At 37.0% G+C, this 24,634-nt stretch overlaps 1 protein-coding gene across 1 annotated transcript in view; it reads right to left on the reverse strand.

Annotated features, from left to right (window-relative positions):
* CACHD1 (cache domain containing 1) overlaps positions 1-24,634 on the reverse strand; it is a 231,714-nt gene that overhangs the window by 129,514 nt on the left and 77,566 nt on the right. The window contains exon 2 of the mRNA XM_043878816.1: positions 11,790-11,852. Within this exon, the coding sequence (XP_043734751.1) occupies positions 11,790-11,852 (63 nt within the window). The remainder of the gene's footprint in view (positions 1-11,789; positions 11,853-24,634) is intronic.

Genomic DNA, 24,634 nt, shown 5'->3' on the forward strand with positions numbered 1-24,634 from the left:
ACATTGTATTTAGCTGCACTGAGTAGCATCAGCTGTACACAACACATTTTGATAAATTCTCTTCATTTTTATTCTGTTAACAAATACTTTCCCGTTTTCCTTATCATGGCTTCTTAGATACACCCACAATTTAAAAATGGGCACTTAATTTCCAAAAATGTGAGGTTTTTAAAGTATTTTTGATATTAATTTCTCATTTTGATATTAATTTCTCATTTAATTGCTTTCTTCTCTGTAGCCACCCTCAGTGTTTTTCAGTCTTCTAACTTCATTGAAGCTTTCAATAGCTAAGTCAAAGATCTCTCTTGGTAAATGTCACAATGCACTTGAAAATATGTAGGTTATTTAAAAATATCTTTTGACATTGATCTCTAACATAATTCCACAGTGATAAGAGAATAGATTCTGTATAATCTCAAAGCCTTTAGACCATGAAATTTTTGCACCTTGTTTTATGTCCTTGGATATATTCCAGTGTCTCTTGGCTTACAGTCTATGAGAACTTGAATAAAATGTATATCCTACTATTGTGTGAAAATTGTATAAATCTTAATTATGTTGAATTGGTTCATAGTGCTTTTCAGGTATACTATATCCTTCTACTCATTTTATTAATTTTTGAGAATCTGATATTGAAACTCCAGCCAAAAATCTTAATTAGTCTACTAAGAAAAACTGAAATACATAGTGGAACTAAATGTAACCTTGCTTTGTAATTTCCAAGTCTCCTGTAAATGTGTTATCATGCCTTCATAATTTAAAAAAGAAAAATACAAAAAAAATTTAAATATATCTGAAAAATTTTAAACATATTTGGAGAGGTCAACAGTAGAATGGAGATAATACAAATGAATTCAAAAATCAATTAAAAAATTATCTACTCTGAAGGTCAGAGAGGGAAAAATTAAAATAGTAATAGAAGGAGGTATCATCTCAGGAACTTATAGTGAAATATTAAAAGATTTGGTGTATGTATAATTGGAGACCCAGAAGGAGAGCATATAATGAAGATAAACTATTTGAAGATATAATGGTCAAAAGAGTTCCCAAGTTTGATGGAAGATATACATTTACAGATTCAGACTGCTCAACAAACACCAAGCAGGATTAATATAAAGATGGCTATATCTAGGCAGCCATAGTCAAATTACTGAAAACTAAAGATATAGAGAAAAGTCTTAAAAGTAGCCATGGGGTGGAAGTCGGGGGATGACAATGCATAGAGTGATAACAGCTTGCACTGAGTCCTCACCAGAAACTAAGGAGTCCAGTACGCATGGGACAATAGTAAAGTGCAAAAAGATTAAAAAACAAAAACAAAAACAGTCAATCTGGAATTCAATCTCAAGCAAAAACATCTTTTAAGAGAAAAGACAAAATAGAGACATTTTCTGAGTACAAAATATCATGAAACATAAATACTAATACAATTTGTAACCAGGAATACTGCACTATAAGTCTTTATGCTTAATATCAGTTGGTATGTTTAGGAAAAAATGAATAGCACTGGAAATGATAAATATGCGATTTGTCTTTCCTTTATTTATTAAATTCATATGACAATTTAAAGCCAAAGCAATAACACTTCCTTGTGTAGTTTGCAATACTTGTGGATATAAGAATATGATGACTCTAGTATAAAGTAGAAAAATGAACCTATAAGTTTGTGAGGGTTTTAGGTTATACATGAGGGATAGATTATTAACTCTAAAAAGGCTGTAATAAATTTCTATTCCATATATTTAAAATATGAAAAGCAATATAGCTAAAAATAAAGTAAAATTCAAAAAATATTCAAAAGTCCAAAATAAGGTAGAGAACTGAAAAAAAGGGGGGGGGGGACAGAAAATAATAAAATAGTTGACCTAAATCCAACAATCAAAATAACATTAACTAAGTACTCCCCATTAAAAGAAATTGTCAGAATAGCAGAACTAAAGAAAGAAAGAAAGAAAATCTCAACTATATTCTGTCTATAATATACACACTTTTAGCAACAGAGACACAAAGTAAATACCAGTACAAATACACATCATGCAAAAATAGGAATCATATAAAAGCTGGAGTATCTATGTTAATATTAGGTAAAATACACTTTAAGGAAAGAGCATTATCAGATCAAAAGTGACATTTCAAAATGTCACAATTTATATAAACAGTCATCAAGACCTAACAGTCTTAAATGTCTACATGCCTAATGATCAAGCTTCAGCATATATAAGGTAAAAATACACAGAATTAAAGGAAAAAATACAATATTCCACCACTGTAGTTGAAAATATTACCATTCCTCCCGGCAAATGATAAAACTGTTTAATCACTAAGTTGTGTCTGACTCTTTTGGAACTCCATGGATTGTCGCCCGCCAGGCTCCTCTGTCCATGGGATTTCCCAGGCAAGAATACTGGAGTGGGTTGCCATTTCCTTCTCTAGGGGCTCTTCCAGACCCAGGGATTAATCCTGCATCTCCTGTGTCTTCCTGACCCAGCGTTCAAACCCATGTAATGATAAAATTATACAAATAAAAAAATCAGCCATATAAAAAAAAATCAGCCATAAAATAAATGATCTATCAACCAGCTTGAAAGTGAAAGTGAAAGTTAGTTGCTCAGTCATGTCCGACTCTTTGTGATCCCATGGACTGAAGCCTGCCTGGCTCCTCTGTCCATGGAATTCTCCAGGCAAGAATACTGGAGTGGGTTGCCATTTCCTTCTCTAGGGGCTCTTCCAGACCCAGGGATTAATCCTGCATCTCCTGTGTCTTCCTGACCCAGCGTTCAAACCCATGTAATGATAAAATTATACAAATAAAAAAATCAGCCATATAAAAAAAAATCAGCCATAAAATAAATGATCTATCAACCAGCTTGAAAGTGAAAGTGAAAGTTAGTTGCTCAGTCATGTCCGACTCTTTGTGATCCCATGGACTGAAGCCTGCTTGGCTCCTCTGTCCATGGAATTCTCCAGGCAAGAATACTGGAGTGGGTTGCAATTTCCTTCTTCAGAGGATCTTCCCTACCCAGGGATAGAACCCATGTCTCTGGCATCGCAGGCAAACTGGGCCACTAAGAAAGCCCCACAACCAGCTTAACCTAATGGATATATATAAAGAATATAACAACCAACAACTGGAGAATGTACATTCTTTTCAAATTTACATGGTATATTCACCCAAGATAGATCCTTTATACTAGGTCACAAAACCAAAGTTACAATAAATTAAGACCGAAATCATACAGAGTCTATTCCTTGACCACAATGAAATTAAATTAGAAATCAGTAACAATAAAATTGTTACTAAGAAGACCCCAAATGTTTTGAAAGTGGACAACATACCTCAGAGTAATCCATGGGTCAAAGAAGAAATCACAAGGGAAATCAGGAAATATTTTAAAACTGAATGACAGTAAAAATATATCATGTTCAATTTTGTGGGGGTGTCACTGAAGTAGCGCTTAGAGGAAAGTTTATAGCTTTAAATTCTATTTGACAAAAAGAAAAGTATAAAAAAGAAAAACTAAAGTTACAATTTAAGAAGAAGGAAAAAAGAAAAATTAATCAATAATATAAGGAAGGAAATAACAAAGAGTATAAATCCATGAAACAGAAAACAAAAAAAGCTCAATTGAACTTTTAAAAAATTATTACTAATTTGCTCTCTCATTCACTATCTCACTCTCTGCCATCTAGTTTAACCATTTTATTGATTTTTTCAAAAAATCCGTATTTTATTTTCTTGATCGTTTTCTATTGTTCTAGCCAACAGAAATTAAAAGGATAATAAAAATATTATAAATATCTTTATGCCAATAAGTATAACAACTTAGATGGAAGGGAGAAATTTATTGACAGAAGGAAAAAAAAATCAGCTCACCAAAACTGATGCAAAATGAGAGAAAATCTGAAGAAACAAACAAACAACAACAAAAAAAGTCCAACCCTAGAAAACCCCCAAACCTAGAGCTATTAATGAATCTGGATGATCAAAAACTAACTCCAGATCCAGATGGTGCTCTAGTGATTTCTACCTAACATCAAAGAAAGGAATAACACCAAACCTACACTCTGAAAAGCAACAGAGGTGGAATTTCCAAACTAGTTTTATAAATCCAGGACCCTAAAAATCAAAAAGTGATAAGTGATAAAAGAAAAACTAAAAGAAAATCAGGAGCTTGGGGAGCAGTGTGGGCTGCAGTATAAATACGGTGGTCAGGTCTTTTGGAAGGAGACACTTGAGAAAGGATTTGAAGGAAGCGAGGGTCAATGGGGATTGCATGTTGGAACAGAACCAGTGCAAAGGCCCTACGGCAGGAATGTGCCAAGAAAGAGCAAGGAGGCAAGTGGAGTAACCTGCAGGCCCAAGTAAGGAAAGTTTATGAAAGAAGAAGGAAAGGATTAACTGTTCATGGCTAATACAGTGAAGACCCAGGATTTAGCAAATTGGAGGTAACCAGTGACCTCTAAGAGAGTGGCGTTTTGGGACTGGTGGGGCCAGAGAAGGTTTTAGAGAGAAAGGGAGAGCTGGATCTATGGAATAGAGACATCTCTTGTAATGGGCTGTGCCTCAGAGAGGAAGAAAGAAATGGGACAGTAGTTGAAGAGGGAGGTGGAATCAAAAGAAGGGGTTTTTGCATGTGTGTTTAAGATAGAACAGTATGCTTGTATGTTAATGGATATGATCCTGGGGTTCCCTGGTGGCTTAGTGGTAAATAATCTGCCTGCAATGCAAGAGACGTGGGTTCCATCCCTGGATCTGGAAGATCCCCTGGAGGAGGCCATGGCAACCCACTCCAGTGTTCTTGCCAGGAAAATCCCACAGACAGAGGAGCCTGGTGGGCTATGGTCCATGATGTCATTAAAGAGTCGGGCATGGCTGAAGTGATTGAGCACACATGTATGTGATCCTGAAGAACTAACACCATAGAAGAGACAGGCAGACTGTTAGATGAACGCCCTTGGTCCAAAGTCAGGTACATCTCCTCTGTAAGTATGCAGTTTTCCTAACAATTTGCACATTTCAAAAGAATTCCGAGGCCTTCTAAAAATTAGCTGCAGCCAAAAATCAATAGTTTATGAAATACTGCAATAATTATGAAAATGTTTGCCAGATCATTAAAAAAATTGTTAACATAAATAATTACTTAAGCACTTGAGAAAAAGTTAGAGCAAACTCTTCAAACATATCCAAAGTAGTTTTTTGTAAAGTGATTCAATCAAGTGGCCCAAGAAGCTTTTCCTCCTTTTGTTTTTTTCTTCACTGCTCTGTGTCTTGTGGAGCACATTTTGCTATCTTACAGAGCACTTGATGGAAAATTTATTTTTCTTGATGCAGGTTCAGTTTGATATAATGCCCTTAGGTGTTCACACAACTTCATTTCTTAAAGTATTCAAAAATGAAGTCAATGGGAGGTGATCCACATGAGAATGTGTGCCTGGGATTTTTATTTTCCTGAGGCTGTTGCTATAGCTTTTTGGCAGTAAAACTACATAATGAACTAATTAAAAATTTAAAACACATTGTTAGGCAATTTAGAACCACACTCAGAAGATTAATTTAAAAGAAATAATGAGAAAAAGCAAAGAAAAGTCTATATACCAAAGAGAGTTTTGTAGTAAGAGTCAAGAACCACAAAATGGTTTTTATTAGTTTTAATTATTTTGCTCCCCTAACCAGAAAGATATTACCAGGTCGGCTTTACTGCCAAATTACATAGTATGCACAAGTTAGATCCAACTCTCAATAAGATTTGATAGTAAAGAGAGACAGAAAGAACCCATGGGGCTCCAGTTTTCATTACCCCAAAGGAGAAATGATGGATAGAAAATGCAAGTCAGTATTCCAGACACTATGAAACATAAGAAAACAGGCATAGCAAAGTGGTTCCTTTCCAACTAAAGACTGTGAGCTATAATTAAGCAGACATAGGTCAATAATCTACTTCAAATAACTAATCTGTTTTTGGCTCACTAAAACAATCTTAGAAACAGTTGAACTGTTACAATTAAGAGCTGTTATAATTGTTAAGAGCCTGAAACTGAAAGCATTAAGTCACTCAGTGGTGTCTGACTCTCTGTGACCCCCTGGACTGTAGCCCACCAGGCTCCTCTGTCCATGGAATTCTTCAGACAAGAATACTGGAGTGGGTAGCCATTCCTTTCTCCAGGGGATCTTCCCAACTCAGGTCTGCTGCACTGATGGAGACTGCAGATTCTTTACTATTTGAGTCACCAGGTTAGTGTCTTAAATAAAAGCGGAAACTACCTTAGGACCATGAAGTCCCCAAAGACTCAGCGGTCCTAAGATGGGAAGGAGAGCAGAAATCTGGAATATAAGCCAGAGCCAGAACCTGCTCTTATCCTGAGAATTATGCATAATCTGAAGACCTGGAACTTCCAGTTTAATGATCACACGGGGCATCGGGCACTTAAGAGACAAAACCTCAGGGCTTGGCCAAGTGGAGAATTGTGATAGGAGACAGTGCATAAAACTATAACCCAAAGAGCTCTATGCTCTCAGTACAATGAGGGAATACAGAGAGATGGCTAGAAAATTACTGATAGAAAGATTCTACAGATATCTGGTAATTTTAGAACATACTTTTAAATAAATAAATAGATCAAAGAAGAAGTGATAAAATAGGAATACACCTAAATAAAAATAATATATATCATAGGTGGTCACAATATACAATTATCATATATACTTTTCTGGAGGTCATTGTAGGAGGACACAGAAAAGAAATTATCTACATAGAAAACTCAAAGGAATCTACAGATAAATCATTAGAACTCATATGATAGCTTAAAAAAATTAGACATAAAATATATGCATGGAACTGAAAAGCAACAGTTAAAAAAAATACAATTTTTAAAGGGACACTGATAACCTAAACAAACAAAAAGTCTATAAATAAATCCCACATGCATGGATATTTGTCCTTTGTGAACAAAATTATAAAACTATGCTAAGAGACACTGTATTTACCAAGTCATATTAGTAAGATATTCTCTCCAAACTGCTCTATATGCTCTATATGGCAATGCCAATACTGTTTCTAAAACTCACATGTAAGAGCAAATGATCTAAACTTCTAAGAAACATGACGCTAGCCATCTAGATATGTGGTACTGGCACAATTATAGATAAATACACCAAAGGAAACCAAATCAAACTCACACATACATGGAAATTTGACTAATGAAAAATGACTGAAAACAAATAGAAAGAATAAAAGGGACAATTGCTCAACAGATAGTGTAAGAACACGTGGCAATACACATGGGGCAGTGGGAAAAAAATTGAATAGCCGCTTCACATCCAACATCAAAAGCAATTCCAGGTGGCAAAAAGTCTTAAAGGAGAAAGACAAAAATTTTAGAAGACAAGATAGGAGAACGTCTTTATGTCTTTGGGGTAGAATTTAACAATACCCCAATAACTGGAGACCAAAAAGAAAAAAAAATTGACTTAAGAAACTGACTATTAAAATTAAAGCTTCAATTCTTAATTGTAAGAATTGAATATCATAAGCCCATGTAAGATATCGTAAAGAAAGTAAAAAGAAAAGCCACACATTGGGAGAACATTTATATTTATGAAACATAAATCTTCAAGGAAATCTAATGTGGTAATCACTGGCCATATGTGGCTATTTACCTTAAATTTAAAATTTAATTACTCAGTAGTTTTTGCTACATTTCAAGTGCTCAGCAGCCACAAGCGCTAGTGGCTGCCTGACTAGCACCAGTATGAAACATCTCCATCATCTCAGAAGTCTCTCTTGGATAGAGCTGATCTAGAACAAGAGTGGAATATTTAAACTTCTAAAATAAACAGACAACTCAATTTTAAAAATGGACAAAGGACATTAGTAGACATTCAACACAATAATAAACACACAAAAAATGAACCATAAACATGGTAAACAGTCATTTTAACTTCGTTAGTAATCAGAGTAAAACAAATTAACTCATTAGATAAAATCTCAACATTTCAAACTGGCAAAAGATTAAAACTCAATAACACCAAGTACTGAAGATGGTATAGAGCAGCACATTTCCAGTACACTGTCTGTAGAAAGGTAACCCATGGTAACCACTGAGGGAGCAGTTTTGCATTATCCAATCACATTGAACACTCTGGTACCCAGCAATTCTACTCTAGAGAAGGAATTCTCCACCCGAGCCAGTCTCTCCCTCGACCCAGGGTACTCGGAAAAGCATTTAATTGGCAGAAGTCAGGGATAATAATGTTCCTGCAACTCAAAGAATTGTTCCACTTAAATTTTGCACCAGGAGATATGACTAACAACAATAAAAATCAACACTAGACACAACCCAAACATCATCAAAAGAAAAACAGATACATAAGCTGCATTTAATGGAATGCTTATAATTGAAAATAAATGCTCCTTAGTTACATATATCAACAGAGGTGATTTTAAGGATTATAATAGTAAAGTAGCAAGATATGTGAACATAATATACTGGAGATGTATATAAAGAACAAAAACAATCAAATAATGAATTTAGGGATGTATATATATATTTCAAACACACACAAGCAAAGGTATGGTTAACAAAAAATCAGGACAGAATTATCCCTGGGTGAGAAGGTTACACGGGTGCTTTCTAAAGTACCGGGAATGCTTTATTTCTTTAGATGGGTTGTAGGTTGAGATGTTCATTTTAATCCAGTATTTTTGTATTCTACTCATACATGTTTTATATACTCTACATGTTTGATATATTTCACAATTTTTAAAAAGTCAGCTCAGTTACTTAACAACTAGGCTCCCTGACCTTCGTGAACTTGGTTAGTTATAGCTAAATTCCATCTCTAGTTATTCTATAGTTTCAAGGAGATAATATATATGAAAGTGTGAGCCACCATGATGGGGGACAGAACAGGAAACACAGAGGTAAGCATTTCCCTAAAGATTTCATCCTGAGTATTGTCCAGGATCACAGGGCCCTGAGTTCCTAGGCAGTTATTAATCAAGTCAAGTAAATGTCAGAAGTTCTCGGTTCTCTCAATTCAGAGTGAGGATCACTCTAGTCCAATTCAAGCCACGAGAGAATCATAATATTGAATGCAGAGCAGATACTCGCTTAAAGTGTCTGGAAACCTTGTCATGGAAGAAAAAATTATTCAGGACCTGGGTATCTTCAATTTTAGGCTAAACGATAATGACATGATAATTATCTCCAAATATTGGATGTGAAAGTGGCATAAGATCTATTTTGTCCAAGTTTCTTCTAGAGAGACTGGAGAAATTAAAGAAAAGTTAAAAAGTACATTCCTGGTCAATATTTAAGAAAGAAAATTTGACAATAAAAGGGAGGAGACAGAAATGACGAGGTGATGAGTCTCTTTCATCTATCTTCTTCAACTAAAGACAGTTTAGCAGTCTTCTGTTTTATAGGCTTCCCTGGTAGTAAAGAATCCGCCTGCAATGCAGGAGACTCGGGTTTGATCCCTGGGTTGGGAAGATCCCCTGGAGAAGGGAATGGCAACCCACTCCAATAATCTTGCCTGGAGAATCCCATGGACAGAGGAGCCTGCTGGGCTACCGTCCATGGTGTCACAGAGAGTCGGACACAGCTGGGTGACTACCACACACTGGTGGCTCTGCAGGTGAAGAATCTGCCTGTAACCCGGGAGACCTGGGTTCAGTCCCTGGGTCGGGAAGATCCCCTGTAGAAGGGAATGGCAACCCCCTCCAGTATTCTTGCCTGGAGAATTCCATGGCTACAGTCCGTGGGATCACAAAGAGCCAGACATGACTGAGCAACTAACACTTTCTGTTTTGTAAGAAAATAGAGTTGAAAATAAACCCAGTTAAAATAAAAATATAGATGGTATAACTTAGTGTCAAACTTATTTTGAAAACCAGTTCTCTTACTTAGTAGTTACGAGACTGTGGCTAACTTATTCTACCTTTTGGAGTTTTGTCTACCTCAGCTAAGATTACGATAGCATCTTTCCTTCAGGGTTATGTGGAAAAACCCATGTGATAATATATGGAAATCACTATACTTCTATAGGTGCACTAAATAAGCTGCTAATAATTTTTGAAAATTATTATAGAAGATTTCCAAACTTGTTCACAGCTAGATTTTAAAAAGCAAGGACATCACTCCAAGAAAATGAAACAACTTTCATGTTTAAAAACAGCTAAAGAGGGACTTCATTGGGGATACAGTGGTTCAGACTCCACACTTCCAATGCCGGGGGCACAGGTTCCATCCCTGGTCCGGGAACTAAGATCCCAAGTGCCCTATGGCATCCCCCTCGGCCAAGAAAAAACATCCAAAAGAAGAACTTGTATCTGTTACTTAAAGAAAGGCAACAAAATTGATATCCTTGGATCAGTTTCTTTAAAACCTTATCAAATGGCTTTTAGTCTCCCAGTAAGTCTCCTTGAACATGCTTTGTGTAGAAACCTTCTCCTATAAAAACCCTTTTCATGACCCTAAAGCACTTTCCAGTTTGCCAGAATAAAAATAAGTCAGAATCATAAAGGTAAGATTTGATACAACAAACCACATTCCCTACAATTTCAGGTCATTAGTTTTTAAAATTATCTAAAGGTAAGAAAAGGGGTACATGCTTAATGTCTCATGTTGTCTAAATTTAACCTGCAGAAACCAATAAACGTCTTGAATGTCTATAAACAGGAGATGTTGAACTTCAAGATGAAACCACAGTAGTTTATTATAAATAAATAACTATCCTATAAATAACTTCTCTTTAATGACACTTGAAAACTTTGTCCTTCTGCATAGCACTTTTGAAGTTCTGATCAAGTCAACATGAATAAGATAAAGGCAGCAACTCAGGGAGTTTAAATTATTTTATATTTTCCTATAGTTATCTTTTTATTCTGTGGAAACACTCTGTTACACTCTGGTTTTTAGCTTGGTCCTGTTTTTTACTTAAGTTTCCAATCTAGATTCAAATTACTAGTTGGGAGTCACATGGTGTAATGAGGTTGGTAGATTAGCTGAAATTAAAACCCAGAATCCTCTTTACCACCTTTTTTTTCAAGCACGGATCAATTATTTATGACCAAGTTCACCAACACTATGTTTTAGCTTAGGAAGCAGTCCATTTGAAGCCAGCTATAAATAAAGTGAATAGAATATGGCCTTAGAACTTTTTGACCCCACAGAGCATTGAGAAGATGGGAGAAAAGCAGCAATGGAAGACAACAAGAAGAGGAAAGAAAAATAAAAGAACAAAGAAGCCAACATTCACTGAGCTGCTTCCATATCAGGCCATCCACCTAACGCATTTCACTTATTCTCAGTTAACTGGACATTACTTTGTTTAATTCTCACAACCCCATCAAGCAGATATATCTCCACCTATTTTAAGATTAAGAAACTGTAGCTCAAAAGGCTAAATTTCTTCCTGAGAGTCATGAAATAAGTAGAAAGACCAGATTTTGACCTGGGGTTTGTCTGATTCCAAAGCCTGAGCATTTTTCCCTATAGCAGATGAAATCATTTCTAGTATTTTAAAATATGAGTTTTGGAATTTCCAAAAAAATAACAAGGAACTAAATAGTATTTTCAATGGATAGCATGAATAGCAGAAAACCATCCTATAACCATTATTCCAATTGCTTATAAGAACCTAGGTGGGAGGTTGTCACCATTTGCTTAAGATGTGTATGAAATCATATATAAAGAGCAACGGACAACCTCACATGGAGATTGGAGAGAGTCATGAAGCCAAAAGCAATCCAAAGACAGAGAATGCCAAGTGTGCCGTCACCTCTTACCTGCTGCACTTCACTTTCTCCATTTGAAATTTTCTCAGTGTAAACAAAGGAGTTGAATATCCGCTGCAAGGAAAAGAAAATGAGCAAACATTAGATTTTCTAAATAAGGCAACCATTTTCTATATGAATGTATGTGTGTGAATAATCTGTTTACAGCACAAAGAGAATCAAGCAGAAAAAATTTAATTAAAATAGTTACTTTACACAGAGCAATCCAAATATCAGCCAGAGTCAATCACACTGATGGAAGCAATACCCAGGCACTTCTGTAGTGAAATAAACCAGATGTTACGCTATATTTTTCATTTTCAAAAATACATTTAATTATAGATTTCCGGAGCCCATGCCATTTTATCCGACTGGTATAATCTGACAAAGCTGTGTTTCTCATTTAAGCCCTGCATCTCCCTGAATGCAGTAATTGTTTACAGACACTACAATCTAATGTAATAAAGCTCTTTAAAAAGGATTTTTTCCATATTCTCTCATGTCCCTGTCCAACTGGTACCTACCCAATATTATCTATCACCTTCATTACCCAAGTACCCCTTTGAAAAAGCAGTATAATAGGGCTTGCCAAATATGTGTGGCCTTAAGAGAGGATCCAGTCCTTACATGCCAGGAAATATGACAACCATGCCAAGACACCAGCCCAAGCTGCGGCACACAAGCACACACATTCTTCCCCTGGTCTCTGCCTCGCTGACACCCACTCCTGCAGCCACTGCTGGTATTTACATCTTGCAGACTTACGACTCTACCGAACCCCACGTTTACTGACCAATCACAAGAGATCGAACTATAACCAACTAAAAAAGAAAAAAAATAGAGAAAGAACCCAAGAAATGTATCTGTTAGGGGCTGGGGGGAATGAAAAAGTACAGCAGCCTCATCATTTATCCTAAAACTTTAAAGATACCTCTGGAACTCTCCAGATGAGCAAGCAGTCAGATCTGGAGATGTCAGCCAAAATTTCCCTTTTTCCTTTCTATCCCACTGCCAAGGGGGACATCTGGGACAGCTTCCCAGACAGTCTCACACACCTGCATGGTTGTGGTGAGGAAGACAAGTGCTAAGTTCATCAAGTGCTGTGCAAAAGAAGGAAGATCAAGGCGCTGGGGCTAGGGGAGGAGTGGAATAGGGGCTGCCGCTGGGGAAGGGGAAGCAGTTTGGAAGGATTGAGACGGAATGGGATGGAATTACAGTCTGGAAAATTCTAAGGATGAATATCATAATTTTCAATGCGCCATTCATTCATTCATATTTATTGTCTTTTTTTTCCCTAAGAACAACTCTGCTGATAGGAAAGCAGGTTACTCTGTTTAGGACTCATAAAACACCTCTGTGACAAGCACCGTTACTATCTCCTTATATAGATGAGGAAATGGACACATATTTTACAGGGTGCCTAATGCAATGTACATTGTACCTCATGTGCATATCTTAATAATTCCTGCAGATCCAAAGACAAAAAACTAAGACCCTGGGAAATTAAATAACCTTCCCAAAGTCACTCTTCATGGCTGGAATTTGAACCCAGCCCCCCTCCCCTCCGCCGCCCGCCAAAAAAAATGGTGCTACTCACCCTAGTGTCTTATGAGGACTTGTTACATGGTATCTTAGCACATATGAAAGGCACTCCTGTTAGGAGCTAACACCCAAATATAACGCAGATCAACAATCCCTTATGCGTAATTCCAAAATTCAAAAGTCCCTGAAAATCAAAAGGTGTGCATAACACATTTGCTAACAAAATATGACACGATCTGAACTTGTTGGCATTAAATCCTAACTTGTATTTATAGTCTTTATTAAACCACTTAGCGTGGGGATTTATTCTTTATGATGCAGATGTATTAATGCATCTGATTATAGGGTTCTGCATTAGAGCTCACTCAGGGTGTTTGACATCATGGTACGTCAGGATCCTGAATTCTAAAACAGATCTTGTTTTGGAGAAGGGATTATGAATCTGCAGACTTCCAGCTCCAGTTTTCTGGAGAATACCTTAGTTAGCTAGACAACAACGCTTTTAGAGACTGGATCAATGTATACTGTTTTTGTATAATTTGATTTTTACAACCTGCTTGGTACCAAGAGTACACTTTTATTAAAAATTAACATAATTCATATAGTGTCTCTAGATCTGAAAGAGTGTGGTCAATTTCTTATTTCATTTCTGGCAGTGAAATTTCAGGGGATACATTATCTGTCCTATCCTGGAAGATGTTCCTGCAAGAGGAACTGGAACTGATCGAGCAACCCGCATCCTGGGAAGCAAATCAGATCCACTTTGCTCAAGCCAACATCACCAATGGCCACACCTAGTAAGGAACCTCAGATCCTTCCCTCTTCTTTGTTGTTAAAAGAAAAGTGAGTTCCTCAGTAGTAATAAGGAATATAAGCATGGAAGTGTTTGCCAGGCTGTGTTCAGGCCCTGTTTTATGCATTCATTATCTTGATAATTATTACTAATGACAGCCAATACTTTATGTAGAGCGTTATATGGCTTGTAAGCATTTCTATATTCTTGATACCGAATAAATATGGTGGGTAAAAGAAAATTTTCAAAGAAAGAAGTTACAGACATGAGCAGTAGTGACCCTGCAAACTACTTACTTTACACAACCCTCTAACCACCCCAAGAAGTGAAAGGTGGCCTGCTAGAATAATAGCTTGGCGATATCACCAAGCACACACTTTTTTGCCCCTCTCCTTTCCCCACAGGGGTGGGGGTGTTAGTGAAAAGTCAGAAGAAACTTGACAAGTAACACAGCTAAACAGGTCAGCCAGCCATGTCTGGTGCAAGGTTAAAAGTCGTAAACACAGGATTTCAAGGTATACAGTGAATTTCCATTATGCTCTAGATTAATGGATAGTAATAGTCTTTCCTAAAATGCAAGGCCTGCAAAGCCCAGCTCTCAAAGGCTTATTAGGCTTAGTACTTTCATAGTTTACAATTTCACATAAATGATCTCATTTCTTCTCCACAATAACTCTATGTGGTAGGCAGCGATCTGAAACCAATTTTACAGATTAAAAACTAAAGCTCAAAAAAAAAAAAAAAACTAAAGCTCAAAATTTCAATGTATCACAGGTAAAAAAAAAAATCAAGTACTGAAGTCTAAACCTAGGTTAAATTAAAAACAGGCATTTTTTTCTAGCAAAGCTGATAAATTTATTCACATTATCTTTTTCTTAAGGATAATCTGCATGCACAAAAAAAATGAGGATTGCTTTTTTTCTATCCATTTCATTTTAAGCAAGATATAATGTGCTGGTATAACATTTTTTATATATGTAACACTTTATATAACATTTTATATATAAAACCAGTGTCAGGAGTAATTAAATATGGGTTCAATCCCTGGGTTAGGAAGATCCCCTGGAGAAGGAAATGGCAACCTTTTCCACTACTCTTGCCTGGAAAATCCCATGGACAGAAGATCCTTGCAGGCTACAGTTCAGAAAGAGTCGGACACAACTGACCGTACACACACACAGGAGTAATTAAAAGTCACAGAGACTTTATCTTTTATTACATTCTGTTGCTACCTAAAATTGTGAAAGGAATAGAATATAGAGTTTTCTGGGGATTCTATTTCTAATTTGAGAGCCAGGAATTCCAAACAGTATACCTAATGACATTTTGGTGACTGTAAGAATTTCTTGGTTGTTAGAGAATTTGAAAAGTGAAAGTGGAAAAACGTTTTCTTAAAGCATGACACGAAGAAGCAATCCCAAAAGGTCAGACTGTTCATCCTCTCTGAGGATTTACTCTCAGTAACAGAGTTAGGGTACAGATGGGTGGAGTGGGCATTCCACATTCTATTTCCAAGTTGTCACTTTCCCTTATTCCAGTTCCCTGGAGGACCAAGGGAATTCCAGACATTTGAACTCTTAATTCGAACACAAGCTGGAGGGGGTTTGAAGTCAATCTCAATGCACAAATCCTTGGAAGTAAAGGCCTGTTCTTGCCCACTGTTCTTTCTCATTCTTGCCAAATACTAGAAATAAAAATACACTTTGTTGGATAATGAACAGATCATTAAAATGGGTGAGGTGTCTTTTTTTTTTTAAACAAGTTATTTTAAGGATAATAGTTCACCGACTCCTTTTATTCTGTCATATTTATTTCCATAATTAAAAGAACAACAAGAAGATGCCTTAATTCTTAAGCTCAGGGCAACTGAATACCCTGATCTAAAGATAAAACTGATCTTTCTCTCATTAAAACACATAGCCTGGAAAACTGACAATATCTTCTAAATTATTTGCATATCCTATGTCCCAGCAGTTCCCATCCTGGTATATACCTAGCAGAAATTGTGTACATGTTTATCAAAAGAAAAACTTACAAATGTTCATAACAGCACTACTCATAAGGGCCCCAACCTGGAAATTATACAAATGCCTATCAGCAACAGAATAGACAAACTGTGAATTCACATGGTGGAGTATTTGGGTGAGATGAAATGAACACACAATTGCAACATGCATCAACATGATGACTCTCACAAGCAACACTGGGTGAAAGAAGCTAGACACCAGGACACAAAGAATGAAATTCCATTTATATCAAGTTCAAAACCAGGCACAACCAGTCTAGCTGATTAGAAACCAGGATAGTGGTTGCATTCAACTGATTAGGATGTGAAGGCTGCTTCTGGGATGCTGAAATGTTCTGTCTTTTGATCGAGGTGCTGGTTACAAGGATGTGTTTGCTTTTGTGAGGGCTATATATGTATGACTGTACACTGTGTTGTGTATATACTATACTGCAATAAATCTAGGCAGTCTCTTTAAAATGTACCCTAGACAAATTTTTTTTGTATATTAAAAAAAATTATTTCTACGTTTCTAAGAAGAACAGTAATCTATTAACTGGGCTATACTCAAAAAAGAATCTACACCTCACTCTGCAATCCAGATGAAACTGGACGGTACCAATACTGAGGAGTTACTTAGCAATGCAAAGATAAGGTCTCCTGAGCCTTCCCTGAGGCTACATATTAATTACTCTCTCATACCTTAGGTATACAACATGACTTAGTTGTTCAGCTTCCCATTCAATGGTACTGTACTAACCTGAATTTTCAGCAAGAAAAAAAAAAGGTGTCTTTATTAGAATCTCATCCATCTTGGAAGATCTAAACTTATATAATGCAATTTAATCACATTGCCTCTGTATATATTGTGCTTTTATTTCCTAAGAACTGTCTTCCTCCTCCTCCCCCTAAGAGGAAATTAAAGAGCCACATAACTCTTGAATATAGTTTCCCCAGACTTCTCTTGCAAGAGAAAAAAAAACCAAAGGCATCCTGGTGTGTGTGTGTGGGTGGGTGTGGGTGTGTACGGGCAGGGGGGTGGGGTGCTGGTGGCTACTTTCCCACCTTAGTCCTTGCCTGTCCCCAAGTCCTCACTCCATTGACCCATCCTCCCTACCCACTATCTTTCCCTCCCAAATCTATTTAATTGAGTCTGATTAACAGAGGGCAAGAGAATTCTACTTAACTGGAATAGGAACAATTACATGAGTGTTCAATAAGATGGTCAATCCAGACAGTTGGCCCCACCTTCACTCCGCCAACAGCTCTGCCAAATTTTAACTAGATATTTAAATGAATGGTAGAGTACAAAACCGCAGCAGAGAAATAAATACCTCTACAAATCTAATGAGATTCTGTTGGTCTCCTTCCCTGATCTTTGCCAAGAAAATGCAGGACTGAATTTTAATTCAAAAGCTTATTCTCTTGATGTTTACAGCTCTCTGTCGCAAGCCAGTTTGGCTGACAAATTCACTAACAGCTTCATTCCTCTCTGGATCTCTTCCTACCATCTAGGAATTGAGGCCAAAGGGGAAGAAAAAATAGGTCACCACTGTTATCTCGAGATGCTGACCAACATTAACCCTTAAAAGAGAAAATGCTGTCATTAATACAAACTCCAACAACCACTGGACAGGGAATTAATGACAACTTAATTTTTAAGTGTTTCAGGGAAGAAAACATATGTATAACTTTATTCTCCCCTAAGCATACTCCATGAATAAGTTTCTACTAGGTTATAAGGGATTGCTTCTGCCCAGAATAGGGATCGTCTAATTTTTACCAAACTATTTAACCTCACACTGATAAACATATAGACAGTCCAGAAAAATGACATTTTATAAGGACACTCTTATCATTCTACATTCTAGGATCACAAATCTGGTGCCAGAAATCCCCATCACTGAAAAAAATCTCTAAACTTGTTCATCCTGGATACAGGTAGCTCCAAAAAATAGTTTATTAAGAGTATTAAAAAGGTTACCACTAAAAAAAAAACCTAAGTGACTAATAACAGGGGAACCAATTAATTACTCTTCATCCAATCAAAAATATATGGTGCAGCTAATAAAAATGTTTACAATTTTTCTTATTGTTCATATTTTAAAATCAGCATTTAAATATACACATATTGTTCTAATTATATGTGTGGGGGGTTACATTATACATAAGTGTTACCATATATATTAACAAGGGTACAGGATGGATTCAGGTGCTTTGCAACACATTTCATTTAATACAACAACTCTTCATAGTAGTTACTATGTCATCATTTTACAGGTGAGAAAACAGGTTCTGAGAAGTTTAGTTTGCCCAAATGTAGAACATTTTAAGTAAGTGGCCAAGTCTGGGTGCAAAATGTGCCTTACTCCAAAGTATATGTATCATCCTCTATATAATCATCATCTTAATAAAGAAAACTTAGGTAAAATCTAGAAAATGACTCAAATAGTAACAGGGCTTGCCTGTGAATAATGAATCCAGAACATATATTCCCTCCTCCCTATCCCCCCAATCTCAAAATGGAGCATGAATTTCCTTTATGATGGATAAAGACAAACATTTTTCAAAGAGTTGACACACTCGGAAAAAAAGGACATACATTCAGAGTTACAACTAAACTCCACAAAGAACCATTTGTACAAGATCACCACCTTGAGAGCTTACAGAGGAAAAAATAAGTACAGAGTCTCATGCTTGATCCTTACTATAAAAAACTGATCTTGAATACCATGGTGGTTTGCAAGAAACAGGGCTATTGCAGATCATGACAAAAGGAAATGCTTAGGTACTGAAAATCATAGTAAAGGAAGACGCCTAGATTGGGAATTTAAAACAAAACTAATCAGTATACAATAGATGACCCTGTGCGAATGGTACCCTGTGCAGACATGTCCTGCCCAACAGACTTCCTTATTTTGTTTTACAGCTGCTATATATAAAAAACAATAATAGCTAATGCTACTATCTGTCCAGCATTAGGAACTTCATGTATGTTAACCTGATTCATGTGAAGATAAATTTATATAGATTACACTAAAAACATTATGAATGTATTTCACATACCATTATGATAGTTATTCAAACAATCTTGGTAGTTATTCTATTATTCTTCTATTCCATTTATGTTAACCTCTTAACACTATTCTGTTAATGACAGTTAATCCTATGATGGTTAGAGGTACAAGGGAGCAAAAATACCTGTTTAAATATTTACCAACTAAAGTTCCACCTCATTCTTAACAACTTCCCAAAGGTAATTTCTCCATTCTCTGAATCTCTGCAATAAATACAGTCTATGCTACAATTAAAACAATACATACACTGTAGAAAAATTGAAAATATGTAAAGGAAGAAGAGGGGAAAAATAATCTATTGTCTGACCACCCAGTAAAAACCAACTACTGTTTACATTTTATTTCATTCCACTCTTTTGGACTTCTAGGTCCTGACTTTGCTGTAAATTCTTTGATAGCTGGTCCATGCCATGATTCCTTACCACAGTAAATTGTACATAGTAAGCATAAATAAGCATGTGTGCACCCATTAATTTAGGTATTAAATCATCAGACCGTTAGTCTGGCCTGTCACTCAATCAGCTAGTGAAAAAGGGAAGAAAATGTCCTTTCTCTTTAAGATAAAAAACTTCCCCTTCTCTCAACAAGCTATTAATAGAGTCTTCCCCCATTATCTCTGTTTTTCCTTCTCTGTCCTCTTCAGGCTCTAAGTATATACACACATAGCCCCTTGGCTACTTCAAGTTTGCAAAAGAACTCAAATTATGAATTCCTTAATCTGAAGGCAGTTAACACCCTTCATACCAACAGAAGCTCTGAATAGCAAGGAAGCTTGGCAGAGAGTCACAAATCGGTGACAAGTGTCACCATTACAAAGGGCTGCTAGTTTTGGTCCACTCTACCCCTCAAAAGAAATTACAGGGGAAAAGGAATAGGCTGCAGTCTGATTTAGCAGGGGAAATCTAAAGCAATAATCTCAGCAAGCAAAGTTTCTGGCCTTGATTTCCTACTGTAGCATTGAAACCAGGAGAGTCAGTGGGTAAATATGAACCCAGAGAACAAAGAAAGGCAAAAGAAGACGGAAACACCTCCCTAAATGCAATAAAGCCTCTGAAGGGTTATTGAATTGTTGTTGTTATTGTTGTTGTTGTGGCTTTCAAAGGGAGTAAGAGGGGAAAAGGCAAGCAAATCAGTTCCACATGTTGGAAAGATTCAGCCTTTAGCCAGAGTAACTTGACTATAAGTAATATTCATGACAATGTACATGGAACCTCTCAGAAATGGAAAGCTGACTCGCTTTGCAGATGGTGCCAGATTTCCACTCCCTTACTTCCACTCTCTTCATTTCCTCACTCCCTACACCCTCAATCTCCATTTAGGCTTTTTAAATTTCACCTTGAAAGTGGGGGAAAAAAAAAAACGGGTGGGGCGATGCATTTATTCTTGGAGGAGGGCACTTTAAAATAGTCTTTGGTACTCAGCGTTCTATGTGTGCACAAGCCCGCACAATGCTCAGGTCCTTGGGAATCCATCCATTAAGGACAAAGGGAACCGGAAACCCTGAAATCCTTAACCTTCCAGACTTAAACGACTATGCTTAGTTAATAACTCATGAATCAATCATGTCCTTTCTGATAGAGTCAGAAACTATGTAAAATATAGCTCTAGACTGGGCTCTCTGGTTGAAAGAAGAAATTAAAAATTAAAAAGTAAGAAGGAATAGTGAACAGTGCAATGCAGGCTCCGAATGAACTCAGTATGACTGGCACAGACCCAAGGTGCTGTCAGAGTTCATGGAGGGTTGGGGAGGTGGGGGAGATGGGAGGCAGGATTCTGAAGAGATGGGACTTGGGCTTGAATTTGAGGTCAGATTTAAATAGGAAAAAAGGAAAAAGAGCTTAGGTGAGAACATTTCAGAGCATTCACAGAGAGGGTCTGTCACACAGTACTAAACACAAAGTACTAAGTACTTTGGACCAGGCCTATTTTGGATATTAAGGATACAAAAATGAACGTTAACAAACTCCCTGTCCACATGGACCCTATGTTCTATATCCTCTGGCTTCAAGAAAATCCTTAAAATGGACTTACTCAGCACAGGTCTGTATGTTTGGAAAATGGGGGTTCAAAGGTAAGAAGATCACTTCTATTGTAGAATAGCTTACAATCTAGAGACCCTGCAAGTCAGTAGTTATGACACAAGGTCAGTTGCATAAGGGGAGCTTTTAGAAATAAAACTGAACTCAATGGAAGAGAAATGATGGGGCTAGACTCTGGAGGTCTTTCAAGCCAGGAAGAGGAGTTGGATTTTACACATAAGCTAGGCACTGAGTAAATATTTTTTGAATGAGTAAATGAACAAATGTCTCTTTGCCAATAATAAAGAACCATTAGAAAGGATTTGTAGTTGGGGAGTGACATGATGAAATAGGTGCTTTAAGAATGTTTATATTCCACATGCTCGGAAGCATGCACCGACTTCCCTCAACTGTTGCTAAGCCTTCTCACAAAGAAAAATATCTAGTCCATTTAGAAGCCAGTTACTATCCCAAGGGTCTGTGACAACTTTAGGAGCCAAATGAACTGGATTGCCTTTGATCCTTCAAATGACACTTGAAGGACCTTAAATAAAAGTTTCCCATGAGTCTTATCTCCTTTGTAAAATTATAAAATCCTCCGAGGGACTGTTTTCTTCAATTTTGCAACCCCTACAACACTTCCACAGATATGGAATATTATGGAATAAGATGGAGAAATATTTGTTCAAAAAAATGATTTAAAAATAACTTAATGAAAAGCAACTGTTCGAGTTTAAAGCACAGTTGCAATGTTGCATTCTGAGCTGAAGACTAGTTTTTGACATTTCAAAATATGCTACTGTGAGGCTGTTTGTATGGTTTTCAAATGAAATGTTCATTTATGCCATATCCAAACAGAGAGAATTTTTCTGGTACCTCCTTTTATGTAAAGAGGTGCTTTTTTTAGTATAATCATTAAGCACAGAAACTATAAATCTAAACTTGTCACAAAAGCTAATAACTAACAATGTCAAATTGCAACTCTGTACAAACCAGCTCTGTATAAACAATCTCTATGCCTGATGAAGGCTTTAAGCCTCCCTATGTCTACTTTCCCTAACCTATAAAGGGGAAAATTGAGTTAGATTATATAAAACTTGATGATCCTAAAATTTCTACTCTATTGTTGTGCTAGAATCATATTGAACTATCAACGGCTAGACTTTCGAGCAGCTTCTAAGGTTGGGTCTTTCTGTTACATGAAATAGATGTGTCAAGCAAATTATACTTGTTGGTGAAATCTGACTTAAATTATTAGGAAAATGTTATAAACATATCTCTAAAACTTGTTGCAGGAGGAGAGGCAAAGTATTAAAGGGATGGATATTTTAACAAGAAAATTTAAGTAGAGAAAGCCAGTCTTGAGTGTGGTGAGTTTAAATCTGGACATTAAGACATGAAGCCAAAGAGTCAGCCTTTCTGGAATAAATGTGATGCTAATATGATTACATGAATGTCTCCCAGGTCCTCCTCACTGTATCATCTTTCAGTCTCTCACAGCCAGGGTGCCTGTCACGCATATTGAATACCATGGTAACAAGCCTGCCTGCAATGGCTCCAGCATGCCATTATTTTCAGCAATAATCATTAACTCACATCTCAGTGAATACGGTTCCCTGGGCTCAGATTCACAGTATAATTTTAATGAATAAATAAATGCAGGCTGAAATTTTTTTTCAAGATTTCAGGGTTAAAAAAATAGGCATGCAAAAGGAAAGTTAAAAACAACAACAACAAATCCTGTTTCCAGCTGAGTGGCTATGGAGAGGTTAGATGCACACCATTTCCTAATTTGTAAAAGAGAGGTGACAATAATAGCGAATTCATAGGGTTTTTGTGAGGTTCAGTGCTTACATAGCACTTATTCCTTACATACAATAAGAGCTCAGTAAATAGTAGCTTTTAAAAATCCTTCAAAAAGAGCAGCCATTCCCAGGAATAAAAAGTCATTTGAGATTTCCTGTGTCCTCCTCCCAACTTCAGGAACTCTTCCAAATCAGCACTCTGAAGCCTTCCACAGTGACAAGACTTATTAAAAACTCCATATTTTCAGGAAATGGCTTTCCCATTAGCTCCCAGTGCCTTGACAAGCTTGGCTCCCAGGCTCAACAAACTGCCTTCTTCAAGTTTCTTTAGAAACCCACATGCAAGCTGTGTCCTTGAGAAAGCGACTTTCCTTTTGGTTACTGATGTTATAGAATTGGCCAGAAAAGTTCATTTGGGTTTGGAAAAATGAATGGAATGGAATTCCATCATAAGGAAAAACCCGAATGAACTTTTTGACCAGCCCAGTACTTGGTGGGGAACACCTGCAGAAGCATGCCCCGAATGTCTAGTTTCTTCAAGCACGGCTTTGTAAACACACGGCCAAGGAGGCCATGGGAGTAAACTCAAGTTGGCAAATATATCCCAGAGGTGCTGGTCCCTCCCAGTCTAGTACTGCTTAACAGACAGGGTTCTGGCTGGTATTACAGGAGGGAAGTAGTCCTAAAACATCCAGGAGAGGGAGAAATGCATTATCAGCTATGCCTCCAACAGAACGCAGAGGCTCATCTGGGGTGAGCCTTCTCAGGACCCACCCAAAAAGAGGTGAGAAAATTAAACCTCCTTTAGAGCCTTCACTGAATTATTTACTTTCACATTGTGCTGCAAGTATTTATTTAGAAACATGAGTAGCGAAGGGAAGAACAACTTCTGCTCGCTTAGATAGCAGTGCAAGGACTAAGGTCCCGGCTTTGGACTCATCTAGACCTCAGCCATCTCAGCTGGGTAACCAACACAAATTGTTTAAACCTCCTAAGCCTAAGTTTCCTCATGGGAATTTAAGCGACATACCTCCAACTTCATAGAGAAGAGAATGATCTGCACTATCTACCAGGTTTGAAAGTTAGAACTAAATGGAATGACAGCTGGGACAGTGTCTGACATATTTTTTGCCCAATTAAGTATAGCCAGTATTAATATTGCCATCATTTTCTCTGAATATCCAGCATTTAATATAATCACCATAAATGCCTAATAATGCTTAACAAATCAATAAAAGATTTGGAACAACCCCCTTAGTTAACAGAAGAAGAAAGCAAGTCTTACAGAGGTACAACCAGGGACAGGACCAAACACGGGTTTCTCCTGGCTTTCAGTAATGCTGACTTTTTAAAAAATATTTATTTATTTGGCTGCATTGTGTCTTAGGTGCAGCACGCGGGATCTTCATTTCAGCATGTGGGATCTTTAGTGACCCATGTTGCAGTCCAGGCTTAGTTGCCCTTTTGCATGTTCCAGGCTTAGTTCCCCAGCCAGGGATGGAACCTGCATCCCCTCCACTGGAAGGCGGATTTTTAACCACTGGACCACTAGCGAAGTCCCCAGTCATGCTGATTTCTAATGTAATTCTTAAAATCAGACTATGTTGCATAATGAAC

The sequence above is a fragment of the Cervus elaphus genome, chromosome 20 (genome assembly GCF_910594005.1).
Source record: "Cervus elaphus chromosome 20, mCerEla1.1, whole genome shotgun sequence".
Classification (NCBI taxonomy): domain Eukaryota; kingdom Metazoa; phylum Chordata; class Mammalia; order Artiodactyla; family Cervidae; genus Cervus; species Cervus elaphus.